This window comes from Chrysoperla carnea, chromosome 4, assembly GCF_905475395.1.
Source record: "Chrysoperla carnea chromosome 4, inChrCarn1.1, whole genome shotgun sequence".
Classification (NCBI taxonomy): domain Eukaryota; kingdom Metazoa; phylum Arthropoda; class Insecta; order Neuroptera; family Chrysopidae; genus Chrysoperla; species Chrysoperla carnea.
The window spans coordinates 3488597-3514718 of record NC_058340.1 but is presented as its reverse complement, the minus strand read 5'-3'; the positions used below and the strand labels follow the sequence as shown (position 1 = coordinate 3514718).

Genomic DNA, 26122 nt, shown 5'->3' with positions numbered 1-26122 from the left:
CATATTTAACATTGGTTTTATGGTAAAACGGTAGATGGATGATATGTTTTCATAGATTTCTCCAAAACTTCAATTTTGATGGCGAATTATTTTATAACTTGACAATATTAAAATAAAAGTAAGAATAAAATTTTTCGATATCTGAAATTATTTTCAAAATATCGAAAATTGAAAATTTTGTTTAATTATTTAGCTTTCGATATTTCGAAAACCAAGGCAGATATCGCAAAATTTTATTTTTAGTTATCGTCTACATTTATGAAGTTATAACAAAATTCATCATCAAAGTTGGAAATAAGATACAAATAATTTCAACCCTAAATTTAAAATTGCCTTGGCGTTCGTACTACCTTAACTGAGCTTATATCTATAGGTATTAGATAGATAATTAACAGCTGCAATCTTTGGAATAAGGCAACTCCAAAATGAAATCAACAGATGGCCCACTCTATACCTACATCCAAAGTTCAATATTATCTAGCCTTTTTTATTTTATCACACTATAGTTATAAAAATACTGGTTAATATATTAAATGAATTTGATTAAAGAGGCTATTTTTTGTACCCTTTATAAGTTTATATGAAACATATCAGAATATAATAAGTTAAGTTCCAAGTTTGTAACGTTTGGAAATATTGATGCTAAAAACAAAATTTTGGTATAAATATTTATTATATCACCTAATTAGTCCATTTTCGTATGTCAGTCCGTCCGATAACTCAAAAAAAAAAACAGTTATCGAGCTGAAATTTTTATAGCGTGTTCAGGACGTAAAAAATGACTATTAGTGTTTGAACGAGCAATGTAGAACGCATCTTTTAAACCGTATCAGAATTAACACAAATTTAAATTGAAAAATTGTCCCTTGACTAAAAATAAACAACTTTTGTTTGAAAATTTCTTTTGTAAAAAATCTTTGAATTCCTGTGAGGGCCCAAATTAGGGCAAAACTGAAGTTTCTATTTTCTCATATTAAATAGAGAGTTGAAAATTTTTAAGTAGGTAGCGTTAAATGGCAAGTCTTTTGGTTTCAATTTCATATTTAACCCAATCGATAATATTATGGAATTCGAAGGTTGAAAATTTTTTCGTTAAAAAAATCGTTTCAAAGCATATAGATACCAAAAAACAAAAACTCCTTGAATAATTTTCGAAAATTTTTGGGAAAAATGGCTATCATTTTATCCTACATGAATCATTTAGTTTTTAAAACTTATTTTATTTATAAAAATAATAGGTACAAGCACTGATATTCTGCACTGTCTATATAGGGTATTTCAATACTTAACTCAGTCAATTATTTATTTTCACTTTTTTAAATATTTTTTGGTAATAGAAATTTCACAAAAAATTGAAAATATAGACTTTACAATATATTAAAGAGTTTTATTTTTTTGGAAAACTTTTAATTATAATGCAACAAGTTTTTATAATTTTACGACAAAAAGTTTTTTTCATAAAAATTTCAGCTCGTCGAGAATATATGCATATTCAATCAGGAAGTTTCTAACATTTTGTCATTTCTTTTTTAGATTTTGGGGCTGTTAAATACTCTTGAATTTCTATAATTGATTTATTTTTAGTTTCTGGTAGCCAAATATATGTAACTAACACTCCCATTAAGGTAAGAACAGCAAATGTCCAGAAAATTATGTGCATACCCCAATGATTTGTCATTATTTGAAATAGTGAATTTGCACCCAAACCAAATACACCAAAACTTATACATAATATTGCACCGCCATAATTTTGCATATTATATGCAAATAATTCTGATGTATACACAATTGGAATATTTCCTAAGCCAATACTTGCAAAAAATACATATAAAATTAAAGCGATCAATGGTAAAATCGTCACTGATTCAACATCGTAGTTCATATTTTTGAAGAAAAAATACGTTCCCAAAGCACATAAACATGTGGCTGTGCCAGCGCATGAAATGTATAATAATGGTTTTCTTCCATATCGATCCACAATAAAAGTGCAACCAATTCCTGACAAAAATTGTACAAAAGAATATATCACTATGGGAATGATTTCCGGAAGATTGACTTGCGCTTCCAACACAATTGTGTGCAAATACATAGCCATAATAATAATGCCAGAACAATTCCATATGAAGACTGTCACAAGAATAATTAACGAAGCTTTTAAATTAGCTCTCACTCGGAACAAATTAAAAAAATTCTCAAGTACGGAAACATCATTTTCAATATTTGACTTAATTTCTTCAAATTCTTTGCTTATATCGGAATCTCGAATCATTTCTAACTGTTTTTTAGCATCTTCAACTCTTCCTTTTGATATTAGATAAGACGGTGATTGAGGCATGAACAGAAAAACAACAAACATTACAATTGGAACTGGAAGACAATACAATGGATACGTTTTCAAAGGCAGTACATAACCAAAATAATATGTGATTACAATTCCGAAATTTAGCGATGTCATGATAATTGTTGATAATATACCACGAATAGACGGTTCTGCAATTTCTCCAATGTATGCAGGAACACTTACAAAACACATTGCGTCACATATTCCCGCTAAAAATCTGGATATATATAATTCAGCGACTGATGTTGCAAATATAATTGTTAACAGAGACAATGTTACTGGTATACAACTCAGCAAAATTATATTTTTGTTTCCAATTAATCGAACAGCTTTGATTGAAAATATGGATGCAATTGATAAAGATATTAACGCCATTGACGTAAGCCATGATTCTTGGTCTGGATTTATTGGAATTTCAGAATCCTCTGCTACTAATTTTGGAATCACTGGTGATAGCCAAACATTTAATAAGCCATCATCAAAACATGCAATTGTTGCTGAAACAAAAGAAAAATGTTTAGTATAGTAATGTGGTGTTAACAATTAACCCGAAAATATAAATAATCTTTGGACAATTTAAAAAAAAAAGATACAATATCGGTTTATATTACTTAAACAGAGATAGAAAACTTATACAAGTAAAATATAAACAATAGAACATACGTGACAGTTCTAGAATTTGCTAGACTGTACGGTAACAATTACAAGTAAAATATATGCAATAGAACATACGGGACAGTTCTAGAATTTGCTAGACTGTACGGGAACAATTGATTGTAAATATATAAACAGAGCACAGCGTGCGATACGGTCAGATTACAATACAGACTCTTCTAGTTAACTGGTCATTTCAGGTCATTTTATTGAGGGCAACATAGAAAATACTTAAAAATGTCGATAATCTTCATATGACTATAACCCCTTAAGAAAAGAGATAATCAAAAGATATGAATACGTACCTATCTATTCAATAAATAATTACATACATACGAACAGTTTAATAATAAATAATGTGTAAGTTTATCGGTTGAACTCGAAGGGGGAATTTAAATCAATGCAATGGTGTATTATTTCATTATATTAGATAAATATTAACAAATAAATTTTATACAAATTAAGCATAATTACTTCGCATTAAATAGATCAAATAGGAGAAACAAATCATTGTCAATTACATGTAGAAACGTGTGTCCATGGTCGGCTTCATTTATACCTATCTATGTTTGAAACATTTGTATTCAATTTGAACATTTCAAGCTAACTCACAGCTTCGTATGTCTAATAGTTTTTGAGATAATAGAAAAATTTTCATGGTTTTCAGAAAATTTAAAATTTTGAGTTTTGCTTATGCTAAGCCGTTAGAGATAGAACAAAAACAACTTTTGTTTGAAACAATTTTTCGTAAATATCATTGTTTTCTCGTGAAAGAAATGAAAATTTGTTGGTAGCTTCAACTAGTGAACCTTATGAAAAATTTTTGAAAAAAAAGTTTTCCAGAAAATACAAATGGCAGCCGGAAGGCGATGTATAGCTGATTTTTCAGTATGTTATTTGGACCGCTTAGGGGAATGTGAAACTACGTTTTGCAAGCAAAAGAAAGTTGTGCTACCTGCATAATAGGTGAAAAATATTTGAAAAATATTTTTTTTCATTTTTTCCAAAATTTTTTCATAAAGCTCACTAGTTGAAGCTACCTATAAATTTTCATCTCTTTGTTTCAATTTTCTAATTTTTGAAAATCTTCAGAAGTTCACAAAATATGAACGTTTAAAACTCTTAATTAAACAAATAGTAAGATATTTTAAAAGTAACGCCATTGTTGAATATGGGTATTGAGATTTCGCATAGAATGGTCTGTTTTGCAAGAAAGAGGCGTTCAACAATCTATGAATGCCTATAACCTCTTCTTGTTTTTTAATCAATTTTAATTTTACTTTCATATTTTGTTATTGTATCAAGTCTATGGGTAGGTAATGTGGCAAATTCGTTGTCAGTCATCTACCAAATTAAAAAATTACAGTTTCCATTAGTGTTCTTTTTTTAAGGACAAAAAAGTATAACTTTTTATAAATTTTGGATAATATACCTCACCTTGCCCCGATAAGTTACGATGATTAATATTTTGAACTTTACCTCGCCTTGTGCCTCTTAATCGAGGAACGAGAGCAAGGGCAAAGCACTACATTTTGCCAACAAGCCTCTTTGGCTTCTAACGAAAGGAAGGTTTGTCAATACCTTATAGTGACAAAGGATGAGAAAATTTTGTGTGGTTATATTTGCTTACTCTTTAGTCAGAAACTTTATAGTCAAGCACTTAGCTAGTCTTCATTGAGTTATATTTTGTGGGGTAAGTTAGAAGCAGAAACATTTTTTCAACCAAAATTGTTCAGATCTAAGTGGGACAACCTATATGGACCTTGAGTTTGTTTTTAATAGTCATTTAAAATCTATCTGTACACAAAAGTCTATTTTTGTATTCAATTTCTGATAATTAAAACAGATACCTAGAGCGAAACTAAAAAAATTTTTTTTTTTTTTCATTTTTATTTATAAAAAAACTAACAGTTTTTGTTGGGAAATTTTGTTTTTTACAAAGCGGTTAGATAACGTAGAGTTCCTATACAAATTGAAGTTTTTGTCACTTATCAATCATAAAACATAAAAAAATTTTCAATTTGTACAGTTTTTACATTCCATAGCACACTAGTTATTCAATTCAATTCAATTCAATTTATTAATTCTTTTTTAAACAATACAATATTGTACAGAACATGTCATTATAAGGGATAGGGAAAAAGAAACGAAGGGGAAGGTATGCAGCTATGGTTGATTTTGTTAGGAACATATCTTATAAAAAATATCTTATAAAATTAAAATGAACTTTTATAACTAGTGTGCTATAGCATGTAAGAACTCGACAAATTTCTTATCTATAACAGAGAGCCGTAAGGTATAAATATCTTAAAATTTCCGAATCCAGGAATCCAGAAAGTCAATGAATCTTTATAAAAACTGTGCGAATGCATTGTTTAAAGCTTACTTAAAGAAGTTAAAAACAAAAATTTGTGCGATCTTGCCCAGAGGGTGGTAGCCACCCTTTTTCGGGGGTGGGAAAATTTATGCTGAAAATGACAACGGAAATCGATATAGTAAATTTTAAGTAAAGAGAGTCAATGAAACATACTTCGAAAAGTCAATACTTTCCGAGTTATTGGCGATTGAAATTCGGAGTATTTAACGTCAAATAATAGAAAAATTTGACGTTTTTTGTGAAAACTATATCGTGCACTTTTTAAAGAACTATAAAATATCTTGAAAATGAAAAAAATTTCAAGTCATTTGCATAAAAATTGGCGAAGCTATGATGCAAACAAAGCTTAACGGACCTTCCTTTTTATGTTTTATTAAGTACAAAAACTGATGAAAATACCCCGGGAACTAAAATTAATGCTTGCCGCTTTCCAATTAACTTTATTTAGGTATTAGCAACAGGCTCAAGATGTTCTAGCAGTTTCGGGTAAATATTTTTTAAAATATTGAAATTAAAATGCAAAAATAATTTTCTTTTAATAAGAAAATATGAGGGTGTCTTTATCTTAAATGCAACATACTGTAGATAATATTTCCAAATAAGAATGGGATGAATTTGAAAAAAATCAAATTTTATTATTTTGAATCAGTATTCAGTAGGTAAGTAAATATAGACAAATGTCCTTCATTATTTCAATTATCAGAGTTGCGTGTCGAACACATAAATACAATGATAATAGTTCTAGACATGCTATAATTATTGTACCTAATATTAATATATGAATTTATGAGCCTTCTCATCTATAGGTAAATATAATTTTTAATAATTTTATATAAATTATTTTAAAATATCTAACCCATAACATTGTTTATAAACAATTGTCATCAAATCTTGACAAGTTCATAAAAATTCATCATGCAAGAGCTGCGTAAACTAAGCGAATATCCTTTTAATAATAACTTTTTAATTTTTAATGTATGTTTTACAATTAAAAGTGGTTTTTCTAAACTTTAAATTCAAACGAGTGACGTCAACACATCGCTTTCGTAACGCCATCGCACGGAGAAATGATAAAATAACATGAAAATTTATTTTTCAGGACCCATCTTGTAAACCGTTAGAGATAGAACATAAGTTTAAATATAAAAAATATTCCTTATAAAAAACTAACCAACTTTTGTTTGAAACATTTTTTTCGTAAACATCACTGTTTACCCGTGAGGGCACAAATTAGGCGTAAATTGTATAATATGTATTGTTGGATGGGAATATCAGTCATATATGTGTGACGTGTATGTATGTGTAATATGATAGAGTAATCAACACTGTCTATGCATGGTATTTCAACAATTAACTCAGCCAATTGTTTGTTTTCACTTGTTTTTTGTAAGATTTTACTGGCGTATATAGTAGAAAACCCTGTTTTCAGTGTTTAATTTTCTGTGCTGTATTCGATTTAGTAATTTTTTATTTTTTTTAAATTTATTGATGTGTAACAAGATGGAATTTTATACGATGTAATTAAATCATATAATTATGAAATTTGTGAAAAAAGGAAATTATATGTCTATACATATATTTGTCAAAAAATCCCTTATATAAATTGTAAACATTCCTGACGCGCCGATTATATTAGGCATGTGAAGTGTAGAGATAATGAGTTGGTGGTCAATTTGCGCACTAACTTGTAATTATAATATAATTAAATAGATCATAATAACTATAGTCAGTCAATGTGAATTTAATTATCTTAAATTGAGGTAAAACAAATTTATCGTTCATTAATTTTTTATTTTTTAGTGATTTGTTATTAATTTATTTATTTTTTCAATTTTGTTATCATCCATGAACAATTTTCTTTTCATTGACATCAATTAATATACAATTTATATTATAAGTAATATCACTTATTAGTACAATCTCACTAATCCGACAATTCAATTGACCCAAACGTCCAATAATCCGGTACACTCCGACAGTCAAATTTTATTTTATTCTAGCTTGAATTTAATCTTTTCTCATAGGTGATATGTACCAAGCAAGCAATGTACCATCGTAGTTGGAGGTTTCTCTGCTCATTTTCTTTTTCCCATAATGGACCTCTAATTTTGTACTTAAAACTCATAAACAGATGTATAAAAGACACTAATTGATAGCGTAAACACTGAAAATTGTTTTATGATTATTACATATAGGCGTATCATTTTCTCATTACAAAGAGAATTTTTTTGTACCTCAACCTATCGAGCCAATTTTTTTAAAAATGATCAGGATGGTCCATATATCAAAATCTGCATCAAACTTGGTCTGAAACGTATACTCGGAGTTTTTCGGGGTTGCTGATCACTATTCCGACGTTAAAATGTGGATATACACCCCCTTCTTAGGTAATCCCCGCTGACCCAATACTGTAATATTCTGTAAATGTTCAACAAAATGAATCAAAAAAGTATACTCGGGGATTTTTGGGGTCGCTGATCACGATTCTGAAGTTAGAAATTCGATACTTCTCCCACCCCCCCCTGACTTAGTTGATAAGTTCTGATTAAATATAATACTAAAAACAAAATTAAATCCAAAATATGATGACTTATATAAATTTTATTTAACTCTTCGGAATCGTGATTAGTGTCCCCAAAACCTCCGAGTATACTTTTTTGGTCCATTTTGTTGAATATTTACAGAATGTTGCAATTTTGTACGAGAGGGGCGAATTACTCCAGGAGGGGGATGTATATCGAAATCATGACTTATGAATAGTGTCCCCTTTTCTGGCCAAATTTTTTAGCGGCACCAAGTTAGATATAGATTTTGATATATAGACCTTCTTGAACATTTAAAAAAAAAATTGTCTCGATAGGTTGAGGTACAAAAAATTCTTCGTTTTACACTTTTTTCGTCTAAAATGATTCGTCTAATAGTTTGATTTTTAAATTGTATTCTTTATTTTAGCACTATTAATTAATGTTCGTTTTTATGAAATTTTTCTTGATTTTAGCATTCTTAATTACTGTTAATATTCGTTTTTATGAATTTTTCTTGATTTAAGCATTATTAATTACTGTTAATGTTCCTTTTTTAACCGACTAGGACTTCAAAAAAAAGTAGGTTCTCAATTCGACAGTATTTTTTTTTAATGTGTGTTGCCTCAGAACTTTAGACTAGGATGTGTGTTACCTCAGAACTTTAGACTGGGATGTGTGTTACCTCAGACCTTTAGACTGGATGAAGCAATTTTGATGATTCGTTATCTATTTGAAAGTTGGTGCTTCCCGTGTGGTCCAATTTCATTTTGGTCCAGTTCTGAGAACGGCATCCATGAGACAACCATAAAAGTCTTAAATTTGCATTAATTATGCACGACATTATATCACACCAACCGATTTCGATTATTCTTTTTTCAGTGACAAATTAGTTAGTGTACTTCAGATTCACAAAAAATCACATAGTAAAAAAAAACTTTTAACAAAAAGAAAACCGACTTCGAAAAACTTTTCCGAAACAAATTAATATGCACTAAAAAGTAAAAAAATAACAATAATATAATCTAGTTAATGTTATTTTTGGAGTCGGTGTCAGCCAAGCTAATGTAGCAAACTGTTCTGTCAATATTATCGTTTTCTTTTAAAGTCGGTTTTCTTTTTGTTAAAAGTTTTTTTTTTAATGAAATTATTATTGATGCTTGTTATAAATCTATGATACTACTATTATTGTATTTTTCCACTATGATTTATTATTGTGTTTTTGTACTGTCATTTTTTAACTAATATTTGATTCATTTAATTTCTTTTTAGATATTTACCTATTTAATTTTGTGTTTACTACTATAACCTTGAAATCACCGATATTATAGCATACCTAAAACTTTCTAATATCCAAGCATGGGGAATTTTTTGGCAAATTTTCACTGAGAATGAGAATTGTAATACATGTTTTTAATCTATTTTTGAGTCAAAATAAGTCCGTAGGTCCGTCTGTTTTCCGAGTCATGGGTACGTTAGTCTATCTGATGTCCTGGTCAAGCAGAAAAATATAAAAGAACTTCAAGGGTTGTTACTTGAAGACAGTCCAATGCGATCTCAATGGTGCCGATGATGACAGCCTTCTGCATGGCAGAGATAAGGTAACGAAGATGGGACCTGCAGACCGGAATTTGAAATGAGAACAACCATTTTGACTGAGTAGCCAGGGTGTAGTTGTCGTAGTTCTTGTAGAAGATCATGATGTTTAGTCCGTTTTTGCTCCTTCTTCGAGGCTATATTCGTTTCTGTGAGCGCAGAGAACTCGATGACGTACGTAGTCTTGGATGAGACATCCTGGAGCACTATATCAGGCTTAGTAGGGGAGAGCTGCCTGGCAGTTGGGAACGAGAAATTCCAGATGATAATGCATGGCTCAGGAAGTAGTATAGCGCGCGGAGGGCGTTATGGCGATGTATGCAGGTGTTCGAGTCATAAGAAGGACTTGCCGAGATGAGGTGCATCAGCGTCTCCGGCTGAGATTTGCACGCTCTGCACATAGTGTTGTAGACTGCTTCCTTACATACATAATTTTGGTGAGTTAGCGTGACTATCACATCATCTTGGACAGCGATGAAAAAGCTTTCTGTTTCGGACTTTTATTATTATTATTATTATTATTATTATTATTATTCTTAATAATAATTCTGTATTTAAAGCCCAACGGCTTATTACAAGAGCTGAGTATAAAAAAAGTTTTTCTTAAATAAGATAAATAATAAACAAATATTGTACAATCTTAAAACATGGAAAATATAAAATCAAAATAAATATTTAAAAAAAAAACACAACAAATTAATCGACTAGGACAGGGTATTGACACTGGCGTTAATTAGTAACATTAATTAATTTAATAAATGATCAATAATAAATGATCAAGTTCGGAGTATGCATTCTACAAAGGCATAGAAATCACTAGTTGCTGCAACATTTAAAAGGATTTCAGCATAGTTTTCCTTGATAAAACTACCCGGACCCATCAGATACTTCTGTAGATCACTTGCACGAATGAAATCATATACTAGACACTCAATCAGTAGGGGAAAAATACTTTCATTGCGTAAGGTGTTACATACAGTGTCTTTTTCAATATTGACTTAAAATGGTCATTTGAACACTCTGTGTGAATTTCAGCTTTTATACTTTAACGTGAGAGAGTTCGGGTACTGCGCCCCTGATTACCTGCTACCTACCGAAGGAACCGTTAGTCAAGGTTTGTAGCCCCCAAAGATTGGTCCCTACACCAGTGAGAATACGCAAAAAAAATTTCAGCTTTTATACTTTAACGTATGTCTGGCAAGCGCTGGCTCTTAGTCCACAATATTTTTCTCAAAAATTGTAAGTGTAATTATTTTATTTGTAATCATTTATGGTATCTGGGTTAAAAAACTTAAGGGAAATATATTTGGTACATTCTTTACCTAACGTTAAAATTTCCACCGGTTTCAATTTACAGATACTACAATATTTACAAAAATAGGTATGTACGATTTACTATGTTACTGAAACTCTCTCACAAATTTGCCACAGAATTTTTTTTCCCTTCGGGATTTTAGGAAAGGTTAACTAACTCATAAAACCATTAAAATAAACCATTACATCCCAATAATTCAAATTTTTGTACAAATCTTTACGCCTAATTTGGCCCTCACGGATAAACAGTGATGTTTACGAAAAATTTAAACAAAAGTTGTTTATTTTTTGATAGGGAACATTTTTTACATTTAAACTTTTGTTCTATCTCTAACGGTTTACAAGATGGGTTCCTACGGACCCATAGGTCAAGACCCAATTGACCAATGTTCCTCATTTACGAACTCGACCTCACTTTTTACGTTCTGAGTACGCTGTAAAAATTTCAGCTTGATATCTTTTTTCGTTTATGAGTTATCGTGCTCACAGACGAATCGACGGATGGACAACCGGAATTTGATTAATTAGATGATTTTATGAACACCAATATCAATATTTTTAGGCGTTACAAGCTTGGGACTAAACTAACTATACCCCATGCATTTTACATATATGCATGGTATAAAAAAATGTGACGTGTTTTGTTTCGAGTGTAAAAAACGAATGTTCAAAGTGTAAAAATGAGTTTTAAAAAAATGTTATAATTACCTATAAAACAAGCCAAACATTGTATAAATTTTCCGGAGAAATGTTTTTGAATATTACCAAATATAATCATCTTGTTGTAAATAACTTTTTGTCAAATATTTTAATCCAATTGCTGATTAAAATATTGACCACACCACAATTAATATATTAAAATAAAAAGTGTTTTTTTTTTTAATTTTCTATGTATTCACCATTATTTATTTGAAAAGATACAAACAAATAAACGAAAACAAATAACAATATGAATAACAAGAGTAAAATAAACTATTAAACTTAGGTGGGTTCCAACAATTAAGTACACAAACAATAACAATAATATATATGGTAATAAATTTTTTAATGTTATGCTGCTAGTTTATATAATTTTAAAGTGAACTATTAAATTTATTGTTGTGGGTACCACATGTATTTAGATTTCAGTGCTTGTAACTAGAGGTATATCCATAGATGTAATAATGATACAGTCAATCTAGACGAAAAAAAGGCCGGACCTGGAAAAAATTTCAATGGTGAATCTGAAATTATAGATCGTTAAGGGGGCATGTAAATAACTTTAAAAAAAATTAAGCAAATTTTTTGTCCCGCTGTTTTTGAGAAAATCCAAAAAAATTTTGGAATGCGTTTTTCTCGGAATCTATTGGTTTAATGGAAAAGTTTTTCAAATAAAAAATGCAGAGGACATTGTCAGCTACATTTTATGTCATTGGAGCAACGTCATACGAGTTAAATTACAAAAAGTAGGTGGCGCTAAAGTATCAAAAAAAGAGTTTTTCACGATTTTCATTAAGAAAAATTCATTTTTTTTTGTAAAAGTGTAAAGGAGAAAGTTATTTGACTCAAAATTAGCTTCAACTTTTATTTAAACAATTTTTATGAAAAACTTACTATATTCTATAGCCCGATCATTAAGCTTTGATGATGTTATAGACTCTTTTGCGAAGCATAAAGCTCGAAGAAAAGATTTTTCTTAATAAATGTCATTGGATTTCAACGTGACGATTTTTACTGATAGGGCCGATGGTATAGTTAAGCCACCGGGAATTTGTCCTGATCTGAAAGAGTACATTATACACAGTAAAATATTTCCAAATAAAGTTGGAAGGCTCGACAGGAAGGAGGACACCCTCTAGTGTCCCCTAGTTTAGACTCGAACATCCAGGATCATTTAAAAGTCAATTTGGGTTCCGTGCACTTTTTTAAAAGCATTTTTATACCATGTATATATGAAATATATATCAAAGTACACTAATTTTGGTCCCGAGTTTGTAACGCATAAAAAATATTGATGCTCTTAACAAAGTTTTGGTATAGGTATAGGTGTTCATAGGTCATCCACAAATTTTTAAAGCGTGCTCAGGAAGTAAAAAGTGAATTTGATTTCGTAAGTCAGCAACATATGTGAATCGGGTTTTGGGTCCGTACGACCCATCTTGTAAATCGTAAGATATAGAACAGAAGTTCAAACGTAAAGAATATTCCAAATAAAAAAATAAATAAATAACTTTTGTTTAAACATTTTCACAAGTTTCCATTTTCTCCAAAATTATAGAGAATCAAAGGTTGAAAACTTTTAGGTTCAAACATTTAGTCAATTGATTCTTATTTCATACCAAACCTGTAAGATAATATAAAAGGGACCAAATAGAAAATCTATCGAAATTTTGAAAGGTAGGCCAGAAGATCACCGTTTTTAAACTTATCTAATTTACAAAACAATACAAGGTCCGGTATTCGACATTGCTTATACAGGGTATCAAACAATCAACTCAGTCAAATGTTTATTTTCACTTGTTTTTTTCTTAATTGAGTGCCTAATTAATTTGGCCAAATTGGTTACTAAATGGATTTTTTTTATGGTGTAATGGTTTAGAAACAGTAATAAAATTCGTAACTTGTGCAAAATATTCTAGGCGATATCATGGGATGAATTTTAGAAATCAATTTAAATGTTGTTTAAAGGGGCGTAATACCTGAAGCGCTGTTAATTTTTTTTGTTTATTCTAAAAACTCGTTTTTCTTTTATCAATATAATAAAATTTTTAATTATTATTAAACATGTTAAGCATGACATTTTTAATATAATTTTAAAATAATTGATAACAAGAAACTTTTATCACTAAAACTTTACATTGACATTGAACAATTCGAAATTAAAACGTATACTAATGAATAGCAACAAAATTGGGAAAAGGTTCATTAAGAATACATATTTTTAAGGCAACCAAACAAAATCTATACTGGTCCGCTCAAAATAATGTTTTTACGTAAATTTATGCAAAAGCAAAAAATGAAACTAATAAAATTGAAGGTTTCGGCATTTAATTTAAGACCCTCTTAACGCGCAGTCTCAAAAGTTGTAGAGTTTCGTTAAATAACGCTATGTATTCATAAAAAACGATTTTTGGCCAATATCTCGGAAACCATCAACTTTATGAAAAAAATAGTTTCAAATAAAAATTGCCGGAAATTTTGTTCCCTAAAAACAAAAAATGTAGTATCAAAAAATTTGATAACTTCAGCCATTTTTCCGAAAATTGGGAAAAACAGAAAAATATATATATATATATGTGCTAATTAACAATATCTTGACACTAATTGATTTCATAAGAAAATAAAAAAGATATCGAAATTGTTCACTCTACAATTGTTTTATAAAATTAATTAGTTTCAAGATGTTGTTAATTAGCATATAAATATATATATATATTTGGCCGTTTTTCCCAATTTTCGCAAAAATGAATGGCTGAAGTTATCAAAATTTTCTGTACCACATTTTTTTTAGGGAACAAAATTTCCGACAAGTTTTGTTTGAAACTATTTTTCATTGTTGATGATTTCCGAGATATTGGCCAAAAATTGCTGTTTTTTGTATACATAGCGTTAATTAACGAAACCCAAGAACTTTTGAGACTGCGCATTAGGAGGGTCTTAACTTAGATGCCGAAATCTTCCTTTTATTGTAGTTTTTTTTGCCTGTGAATAAATTCATAAAAGCGCATATTTTCAGTTTCTTTGGACGACCTATACTGCGTAATATTTTAATAATATTAATAAGGAATTTTAGTAATTTTAAAGGCTTTTTTAAATATGTCGTTATAGATAGTATACTGTTTAAGAATGTACGAACGCCTGGAAATTATCATCACTTCTGAAAATTTTAGGGGAAGGGGGAGTTGCTCGATTATTTAAATAAATAAATGCCTTCGAAAGTAGGCATATTACATTGTTCATATAGCCAAATCTAATTAGGTTTCGAGAGCAATAAAATTTTTAACAGGTAGCGACTAGGTGGAAATGTGAGTTTGGGGTTTAAGTTACATATTAAAGAACAATTAAACTCGAGACCTTTGGAAATTACTAAATGGGGGTTCATTTTAGGGGATGAAAAGTTTTTTGGCGATTTAGGGCAAAAAATGATCTCCTAGCGAAAAATGTTCAACAGGAAAGTTCTTGATAATAACTAATTGTAAAACTTTTGTAATGGACTTTTTTCAACATAACCTCAAAATGAAAAATCACGAAAAACTGTTTTTTTCGTGATTTTTAGCCCCATGTTTTTCGTTTCCAATCTTACAAGTATTGAATAGCTATCAAAAGTAAAAATTATTTTATACTTTTTAGTCTGTTATAAAAACATGGTACATTAAAATTTTTTTTAAATTTATTTTTTTAATTTTAAGTATAATATTTAGGCCGTGATAATGCTCATTGAATAATTTTCCATTCATTATTTTTTAATTTGTAAAGTTCCATACTCATACATAATTAATTAATAATACAGAGTAACTTTGTCATCAATATATACATTTTTTATGAGACTTAAATCCGTATATAATTTTCTTATATAAATCAGCTACAGTTAAGAAAGATTAGTTGACTTCATACTGACGCCGATGTAATTAACTGCACGTAATGAGTACAGAAAGTGAGCCACAGTTGTGATAATTCACTTTATTTTAAAATAAAGATGACATTTCATTTTTCATAAGATTTCTTTAAGTTTTTTATTTGAAATTTTCACCATTTTGGGGGTTCCATTTGACATAAGAAAGTTACACTACTTATTTCCGTAGATACACGGTAAGAAATTTTTTGTGGATATCACTGTGTCAGTATCGTTGTAAACTATCCATACTATGTATTGAGGGAGTAGTAGCAATAGGTATGGCGGACGAGTCAATGCAGTTTGGACGCCAGGCCCATACGGTTTGACGATAAAATTTAAGTAATTTTTTAATAAAAATAATCTTTTCGTTCAAACGCAACCTTATTTTTATTAATATCTTAAGCATTTTTTGAATATATATGTTACAGGATAAGTTGATTCTGCAGTAAAACTTGGCTCTTCCTAGGAAAAGTCGGCTGTTATTGTTTTTTTCCGTAAAAGTTGATTAAAAGCGAAAATTGTTGAAATTTGATCAACATGTACTAGTCGGAGTTAACTATAGCTAGGTAAAGTATACTATCCCTGTCTTGAGATAGTAAAAGTAGACTTTTTGCAAGGAAACGATCTACCAGCTAATAAAAACAAATAAGAAAGTAAAAAAAAACTATTAAAAATTACTATACGTAGTTCTAATGCGTAGACATAGAAAAGTTTAAAAAAGAAAACTAAACAAAATTACGATATTACAAAAAAAGGGTTAGGAATTATGCGAACACTATCGTGTGTTTAGCGTGAGTCTCACGTTAACATAATTCGAGTAGATTTTCTGTGTTTCTTGAACTTCTCGCAGATTTTCTGTGGATCAGTGAACGAACGCAACCACAGGAAAAAACAGTCTTTTCAAAAAACTATTCTGTTCACGTTAATTATCTAATAAAAATTATTTTAACGTGAGAGTAACGCCATTCATACGGTGTATATACTACGCAAAAAAAAAATAAACTAATAGAAATGTGGTGGGCTATTATTTGTAAAAACAAGGAATCTTGCATAATTATTAAACTTGAACTAAATTAATTTACGAGTAAAGGAGCGGTATCGATAAGGCCTCATTTCGGCCGAAAAAAGAACATAAGTTATTTGAACACAAGTTATACGATTTGATGATTTCGTTATATATTCTGTGTGACCCCAATGAAAGAATATCTTTTTAGAAAAAAATACAATTAATAATATTTGTAGGAGGCCAAACTTAAGCTTTTAAACTGTAACTTTTGCTCAAAATATTAAATTTTTAGTAACATTTCAACTTTCAACAAATAAACCGTTGATAAATTTTTTCTAGTTTAATTTTATATTGAGATTTTTAGGAGACATTGTCAAGAAACGTTTTTCGACGCCATTTTTCCAATATGGCCCAAGCGGCAAAGATACGAGGTAGCAAAGTGAAAATTCGAAACGACCACCTCAAAATCTATAAAATCACTCATTTTCAAAACTCCCAGAAAACTTTCCAGGTATCCCCTTTTTTGAGTATATTTTGAAAAACATAATTCATCAGATAAACACTGTTTTTTTTTAATTTTTTTTTTTTTAATTTTAAGAACCCTGATTAATGTTTATTCATCTTTATAATAATTACTTAAGTAAACTAATTACACCTTAATAAAAAAGATATTCTTTTTTTATATAAACTATGACATCGCCATTATTATAAATTAATTTGCGGAAATCATTATCTATAATTTGATCTAAACAGAAAACACTAAAACTCATTGTGATATATAAATATAAAATAAAGTTTTCTTAAACACGTAAAAATACTTATTTTATTCAATATAATTATTTTTCATTTAATTTAAATATTATTAATTTAATATTTATAAATTTTTAATCCTTTAAACGACTTATTATCTGATACTGAACAAAGAAAATAAATTATGAAAATTTTCCATCGAAGTTACTTATTTTAACTTTAGAGTATATTTTCTAAGTATACACGTGATCATAGCAACTAATTTGAGCGTGTTTCATGTAGTCGTTTTATAGATCCTGAAATTCATAACAATAATAGATACTTTTCATGAAAGAAGATTGAATAAATATCCATATACCAGGAATCGAAGCCGGGTTTGTAGGATTCATGCCAAGATTTTTAACTAACTGGGTCATATATGCTCTAGACACATGCAAAAAAATTCGTTCCGTAGGAGCTGGGTTACCAAGGAAATTCCGTCAGAGATTGGAATAATTTCATAACACATTTTTCTTAAAACGAATATTGCATTTTTAATTTTTCAAGAATTGGTCCGCTCTTGTTTTGCGTTAATTAACACTATGTGTACATAAAAAACGATTTTTGGCCATTATCTCGGAGATCATCAACTTTATGAAAATTGTCGGAAATTTTTTCCCTCCGAAAAAAATTGAATGAAAAATTTTGATATCTTCAGCCATTTTCCTAAAAATCGGGAAATATATATTTACATGTTAATTATTAACAATATCTTGAAACTTATTGATTTTTAAAAAGAAGTTTTCAAACAAAAGATGTTGGAAAATTGTTTTCCAAAAAAAAATGTAGAATGAAAAATTTCGATATATTTAGCCGTTTTCTAAACGATCAATTTCATTTATATTTTTCGATAATTATTCAATCAATAAGATAAATCTATATAAAATTGATTGTTTTGAAAACAGCTAAAGATATCAATTGCTCATTCCATATTTTTTTAGGAAAACAATTTTCCAACAACTTTTTTAATTTTTTTTTTAGAAAATCAATTACTTTCAAGATATTGTTAATTAGCATATAAATATAAACATTTGGCCGTTTTTGACGTTCCGGAAAAATGGCTGAAGATATCAAAATTTTGGATTCAACATTTTTTAAAGGGGAAAAAAGTTTTGCTTGAAACTATTTTTCATAAAGTTGATGTCTTCCGAGATATTGGTCAAAAATCGTGATAAAATTTGAACAAAAAATTTCATTCAGATTTGGGTGTATTATGACAAAAATTTATTTTTTGAATTATTTGACGTCCTCAAATTTCAAAGCATTGAATTTTGCTCTATCACATTCAAATTATATCCAATTTAAATAAACCAAGTATGAAATTATACTAATTTTGGATCATACTTTTCAAATTTAGCTTATCTCTAAAAGTTTTGAAGATAGTAAGGCCCTGGTACTGATATTTAGCTAAATATAAACATCAAAATGAAAAGTTTGATCCAAAACTAGTGGGTTTCATAAAAACTTTCAGCTCGGATAAAATTTCGGTGTATTATCAAAAAAATGATTTTTTTACTTTATGACATCATCAAATCCAAAAAATTAAATTTTGCTCTATCAAGGCCGAAATATATCTAATTTAAATAAACCAAATACGGAATTATACTAATTTTGGGTCCTACTTTTCAAATTTATGGTCCAATTTAACCTAGCTCTAAAAGTTTTAAGGATAGTAGGCCCTGGTACCGAACTAGCGATATTTCGCACAAATATGCTCTCTGATGATTATGCTCTTTGTTTATACAAATGCTTGTAGATGTAATCAATGTAGTTCTGAAGTTTTTGTTAAAAGTTATTATCAGGTTTAATTCTCAGCTATAAAATATGTTTCGTGTTATTTGGTGTGTTTCCGAAGTACGCGTACATTTGAATTAACTAGTTGATAGTGTATAACAGATGGCACTACCCTATACCTTTTGTACTTGAGGAACTTTACTATTACCATATAGCGTAGTAAATAAGCCGGAAAATACCATCAAATGTGGAAAAGTGGTGGAACAGCTCCGATTTTAAAACTTTTTTGTGTACGTGTTTCTTAGACCTTGAGGAACATTCAGCCGCACTAACCTTGGCAAACCAGAAAAAAATGAGGAAATAAGGGTAGTTTTCTCATCCCCAGAGCATTCCAAATAGTAACAGAGAAAACAAATCAATATTTCTATTCGAAAATCGTCTCTCGAGGGTTTTTGAGGTCGCTGATCATGAATTCAAGGTTAAAAAGCAACTCAATACAGTTGCAATCCCACTACCCCTAGAAGTGATAAACAAAAACTTTACTATATTCAAAATTTTGCTTCAGAAATTGTCTCTCTGAGGTTCTTGAAACCTAATAGTGCTAGGTTAATTTTGATCATAAATTTGAAAAATATGGCCCAAATTTAGTAAAATTACATACTTGGTTTGTCAAAATTGGATAAAATTTCGATGTAATAGAGCAAAATTAAATATTTTGAATTTTGATGACGTCATCAAGTTCAAAAATTCGATTTTTTTAATAACACAGGCAATTTTGATCCGATTTTATTGGAATTTTTTTTGAAACCCACTAATTTTGGGTCATTCTTTTCAGCTGTGATGTCAGTTTTTCGCTAGTTATCACTTATGTGCTTAATTCCGGGACCAAACCTCCACATTCTTGAAATCTAATAGAGCTAGGTTAATTTTGATCATAAATTTGAAAAATATGGCCCAAATTTAGTAGGATTACATACTTTGTTTACCAAAATTGGATAAAATTTCGATGTAATAGAGCAAAATTAAATATTTTGAATTTTGATGACGTCATCAAGTTCAAAAATTCGATTTTTTTAATAACACAGGCAATTTTGATCCGATTTTATTGGAATTTTTTTTGAAACCCACTAATTTTGGGTCATTCTTTTCAGCTGTGATGTCAGTTTTTCGCTAGTTATCACTTATGTGCTTAATTCCGGGACCAGACCTCCACATTCTTGAAATCTAATAGACCTAGGTTAATTTTGATCATAAATTTGAAAAATATGGCCCAAATTTAGTAAAATTACATACTTGGTTTGTCAAAATTGGATAAAATTTCGATGTAATAGAGCAAAATTAAATATTTTGAATTTTGAAGACGTCATCAAGTTCAAAAATTCATTATATTTTGTCCAGAAATTTGCTATAAATACTCCACTGTGCGTTGTATTATTACTGTACGGTAATTTTTGAATAGAAAGAAAGAAAATTGTTAAAAAAAATCCTCTTTCATAAAATTTATTTATCATTATTATTATTATTATTATTATATGCATTCAATATTAACATCATTTATATTAATTTTAGTGACAACTGCATATAATGCATATCATTGAGAATAAAAGAGGAAGAGAAAGGTCTCTTAGAAAAGTAAAGAAGCACACAATAATAAAAAGATAAATAAATATATTATGATCTGATCATGATTAATTTTAATATGCTTCTAAAACTTTCTATCGCTAAGATATAATAATGAAGATATTTAAAAAAAAAGAACATTATTTTCAATTAATTTCCGTTCAATTGCACTTATTTCAAATATATAATATTTTGCAAGTGTTACCAATGTCCCAGTATTTTTAATCATTATAATTTTATGTAGTTTTTATTTTTAAATAACCTTAATATTTTCATTATAAAGCATAATGTTCATCATCCTTGGCTATGAAATAAATAATCGATTACATTCAAATTGCAAGAAAAACCAATACGAAAATAATTGATGTTCTGGGAATCGGTATTCAGGGGCTGATCTAGCTATTTAGTTGCGCTGGGCGAAAATAATATTTGCCACTTTTTACACTCATACCATATACAGGTGTATTTTTTAACATGACATATGCTTGAAATTCGATAAATAAATTTAATCGAAAGCAATCCTTCAATCGCGTCACGTGATATACAGTTTAAAAATTACGATTTTTAATTTTAATATTTTAATAGAAAAATATGCTTTTATGACTCGAAATCAGAATATTTAAGTATATTTTTACATAAATTTTAACTTTTTTTCAAATTTCATGATTTATTTTTGACTAACGATAGAATTTTGATCCGGGCGCCATATATTTTGTAAACAGCTTCTTTGTTGGAATCATGAAGGTTATAAGAAGGAGAACGATCGCTATAGAAAATATTGTCCCCGAAATATGGATAAAATAAGTGAGGCGCTGCGACCGCTAAGTAGTATCAATAAAAGCGGGCTGTTGTGCGCTAATTTGAAATGATATATCAATTTGTATATTATGCAACTAACTTCATCTACTTGAACTATAAATTCTACAAATTTTCAGGGACAGACGCGCTAATGCTTTAACACGTAGCGATCGTTCTCCTTCTTTATAACCTTCATGGAAGGAATGCACTATATCGATCATGAGCGAGTTCATACTCCGATTTGTATTTGGCCGGATTTTAGATACTGTGCCGTGCCAATCACCTTTTTTGAGGACTGGTTTACTCAAGAGATAGGCACTGAACTTTGATATACCAAGAGCCTAAACCACCCCTTCGATAATTTTGGATTGGGGATCATACTGCAAATATACCTATTTGTAAAAATATAAGATTCGTATATCAAAATAGATATCTATCTGAGCGTAGTTGCAGGCAGGCATAAGTTAATAGAGAGGTTGTACCTGCAGGGTAGAAAAAATGTATAAAATGGTTTCTAAAAAAAAAAGAAAGTATAACAAAACATACATCCACTAAAGTGAAACATACAGTATAATAGAGAACAACACAATGCAAACTTCATTATCGAAGCATTACAAAAAATGTCATTGCCCCTGTCTGGAGTTTTAAAAATAATATTCTTGAAATTTTTCTGGATAGCAGTTGTTGTAATTTTTTGTATTTGATATTTATTCGATTAATGTTAAAAATTAAAAATAAAAGTACGTAGAGACTTTAAAACATTGACTACATAATAATATGGGTACTTTCAATAATTTGAGTAAAAGCTGTATTTACAGTGCGACTCGTAAATCGTTTCTTCTAAAATGTACAACGTGTCTCAATATAATTTAATTTACTTAAATCTATATATACAGGGTTGTTCACGCTATGTACGCTTGATTTCGAACCTCACATCATCGAAGCATGCGACCAAGATTTGTACTCTATTATAAAAATGTTCTTATAAATACTGAACACTCTTCCGGCGAGTTTCATCAGAGAGGTCGTTTTCTACACTTCGCGAGGTAAAATCTTCGTTGTGTGTCTCAATAGGACAGGAAAGGATATCGATGACATTATTAACGTTTTCGTGAAAGAAAAAAAAAACGAAAGCTTGAATTTGTTATTTAAGTAAGCACCTAAATAAAATTATTTAATGTAAAATGTATTCTAGCGTATAATTTTTCTGAGTTTGTAAATTTGTTCAGTAGTTCAGAGTCTATATGTGTAAACAAACGTACATTTATTTTTGTATTTTTTGTGAGCATACAAACTAACATTTTACAGGTTTATTAATTTAATAGTGTTCGCTAAACGGGTTTGCCCACGTGGGCAAATACACTGTACAAAATCTTGGTCAGGGTGTCATATATTTTGTAAATATCTTCTTTGTAGGAATATACTATATCGATCATGAAGGAGTTCATACGCCGACTCGCATTTGGCCTATTTTCGGGTTCCTGTGCCGTGCCCATCACCTTTATTGAGGGCTGGATCCGCGCCTGGTGTGGCTGGATACAGCTTCAAGTATATACAAAACTTAATCAACATTCAAATTTAATATTTTGCCAAAAAAAAATTAGAAGATTTTGGGACTCAATGATGTGACGGCATATCTAAGGAAGTTAATGGTTATAAAACCATAACCAAAAATTATATTGAAGAAAAAAATAGATATGTACATAATATCTATATCAGGGGTGGCCAATCTGCGGCTCCCGTGTCACATGCGTCTCTTTGACGGATTAATTGTGGCCCTCGAGAGATTTACCCGAGTTCCCTTTTCATTTTTATACCAGTCATACCATTTTATACCATTTACAAGAAAGTTGATTTTCATTATAGCCCCGTTAACGCATTTTCATAGTTTTTTAAATTACTTTTAAAAGTGTATGATATACTTTCTTAAAAAAACTGCAAATTTATCAGTTATTTGACGTTAAATTCTCCGAATTTCAATCGCTAATAACTCGGAAAGTATTGACTTTTCGATTTATTGACTTTTTCTGCTTTGAATTCATCCTCCTATCGATTCCCGTTGTCATTTTTAACATAAATTTTTCACCCCGAATAGGAGTGACTACGACCCCCTGGACAAGATCGCACAAATTTTTGTCTTTAACTTCTTTAAGTAAGCTTTAAACAATGTAGTCGAACAGTTTTTATTAAGATTCTTTGACTGAAAACTGAGACTCAAAAATTTTCCTTATACCTGTTTTGCATACCTTTTAAATACGTATTTAAATGCGTATCGCGAAAAAATTCAATTTTTGAAAAATGGCTTTGACTATCAAAGAGCTTGACCACCCCTGATCTATATATTCGCATTTTGCATTGTTTTTTCCACAATTTTGATAATAGCCTCCTGCTGCATTGAACATGGTTAATAATAGTAATAATAACGGGAACACTAAAGGATGATATGTTTGCCTTTAGGGTAAGGTGGGGGTGGATGTTTGTGTTGGTATAGGAATAGTCATCCATATTATAACTGAATGAACGAACGTACATTGTTGGTATGGTACTCCCAGACGACGACAAGCAACGAGGAACGTCGAGCTACGAGGAACATTCATCATCGTCACTGTCACTTCCATATATGTTGTGTTGCCGTTCGTTGTTTGTTGCACTAAATTCATTCTTTATCCGTAGTCATCTCTTTTTAATGTATGCAAAAAATAAATAACTCTATCTTTTACTAACTTTTTTTTTTCTAATAACTACTGTTTGGTCCATGGACTTGGTGGTGCATTCATTTCATATATGAATATACATGCATTCACGTATAGTCTATGCAATTCGAAAATTTATACAGGGCGTTCTGTTATTAACTGCAGATCGTTGGCCTCAGAACAAGCTCATAAAGACGAAGGAAAAAGTCATTTACCAATTTTGGATCTGAGCCCTAATTTGGGCTCTACAGGTATGACAAAAATTGATAAATTGGTAAATTCACTGGCTATCATTCGATAACCAGTAGCCAATGATAATCAGTAGATATTAGTATATGTCATTTGATAATATTAAACTAAAGAAGGGGTATGAACTGATTTCAATTGGATTATATTATTTTGAAAAAAACATTTTAAAAAAACTATTATATTATTTCATTGGTTTGGTCAATTCCCACCTTTTTTTTTTAAATTATATTTTTGCAAGAAAACATTAGATTCTTAGTAAAAAAACAAACAATATCACAGAAGGAGTGTCTTTAATTTAACGCAAAAGTTTATTGGAACTATGTTCCTTAACGCACGTTAAAGTACAACAAAATAAATGACACTAAAAACAGGTCAATTTCATCTAGGTTACCTAGGAATTTTAAGAAAATGCAAAAATATATTTATCATTTATCAATTTGTATTTTGTGTCCAAATTTCATGTTTTATCATTTTAAAGAATGAGTTGTGAAAGTTATCAGAAGTTAAAGATAATAGAGATAATTTTAAGTCAGTAAAAGGAAATTTTTATGTTATGTCATAGTAAATGTGCTGATCAAACCATGTTTAATGTACGTCCATATTGAGTTGAGAACTAAATCAGAAGTATGCCTTTTTTAAACTAATATTACAATTATTTCATACAGTAAAACTAAAAGCAGCTATAAAGTTAAATTCTTCAAAGAATCAAACAAGTATTTGACTCCTAAAAATTATTAAATTTTCAGAAAAATATCTTGTAAATAAAAAAGACAACGCTACATTTATAATGTATCTCAGTGTCCAAAAACATGCACGGATTACATATAGTACTATACAGTCCGTGCACTTTTTGTGGGACTGAGGTACCAAAGTATGAAAGGATTTAGTTCCTACCCGGTAGGAACCGGGTGTCTCACGAAAATTCTCGGTTTTTTTAATAATACAAAAACAGTTTGAAAACTGAAATACTTAATTTTTAAAGTGCATCGGGAAGTATTTAACGATACACTTTGTACAATCATTATATAAATACGTCTCTATCGTGACATGTATGTAATATATTGTGTATACTTGTAGAATAAAACTTCTGTTTTGAACCAATACATACACACATACACATATTATAATGGTGATTCGATATTATTATGTGATGGGTATTAATTATAATATATTCAATCATTTTTTTGTTATTATTTTCTTTAATCATTATTAAAAACTATTATTTATCATTATATTAATTAAAATATGTATTATTTATAATATATGAATTATTTAAATTAACTTCATGTCTTGATTTTAATAATCAAAATAACTAAATTACATTTTGGTTTTTTGTAGATAATATTTTTTAAACAAATAATCCATGTATTACTCTAATAAGCAAGCATTCATTACACACTATGGAGTATGTACATAATCGTTCAGTTGAACAAGTTGCCATGCAAAATTAAATGTTGGAGAAAATATGTTGAATTAAAAAAAAAAACAAGTGGAAACAAACATTTGATTGAGTTAATTGTTGAAATACCATGTATAGACAGTGTTGATTACACAATCGTTTATTTTTTTACGTGATATAAGTAAAAATAGATAGCCAGACATGCACACATGTCACACAAAAATGACTGATATTCACATATTAATACATACTATATAATTTGCGCTCTCACGGGTAAACAGTGATGTTTACGAAAAAATGTTTCAAACAAAACTGAGCAAATTTAATGTGTCAAGGAACATTTTTTACATTAAACTTTTATTCCATCTCTAACGGTGTACAAGATAGGTCTCACGGATCCAAGACCCAATTGACCTTTGTTGCTTATTTACGAACT

At 29.5% G+C, this 26122-nt stretch overlaps 1 protein-coding gene across 1 annotated transcript; it reads right to left on the bottom strand.

Moving 5' to 3' along the window:
• Positions 1 to 1440: 1440 nt before the first annotated feature.
• On the bottom strand, positions 1441 to 11683 carry LOC123299032 (facilitated trehalose transporter Tret1-like). Its single transcript, XM_044881169.1, has 2 exons — positions 11513 to 11683; positions 1441 to 2838 (listed from the first exon to the last, which is right to left on the bottom strand). The coding sequence occupies exons 1-2, from the start codon at positions 11580 to 11582 to the stop codon at positions 1508 to 1510; spliced, it is 1401 nt and encodes a 466-aa protein (XP_044737104.1). The 5' UTR covers positions 11583 to 11683; the 3' UTR covers positions 1441 to 1507.
• Positions 11684 to 26122: the final 14439 nt, after the last annotated feature.

Coding starts and splice junctions, on each gene's coding strand:
- LOC123299032 (XM_044881169.1), bottom strand. CDS start 11,582: ATGATTATATTTGGTAATATTCAAAAACATTTCTCCGGAAAATTTATA. Junction 2,839..11,512: donor ATGTTTGGCTTGTTTTATAG/GTAATTATAACA, acceptor CTTTTGTTTCAG/CAACAATTGCATGTTTTGAT.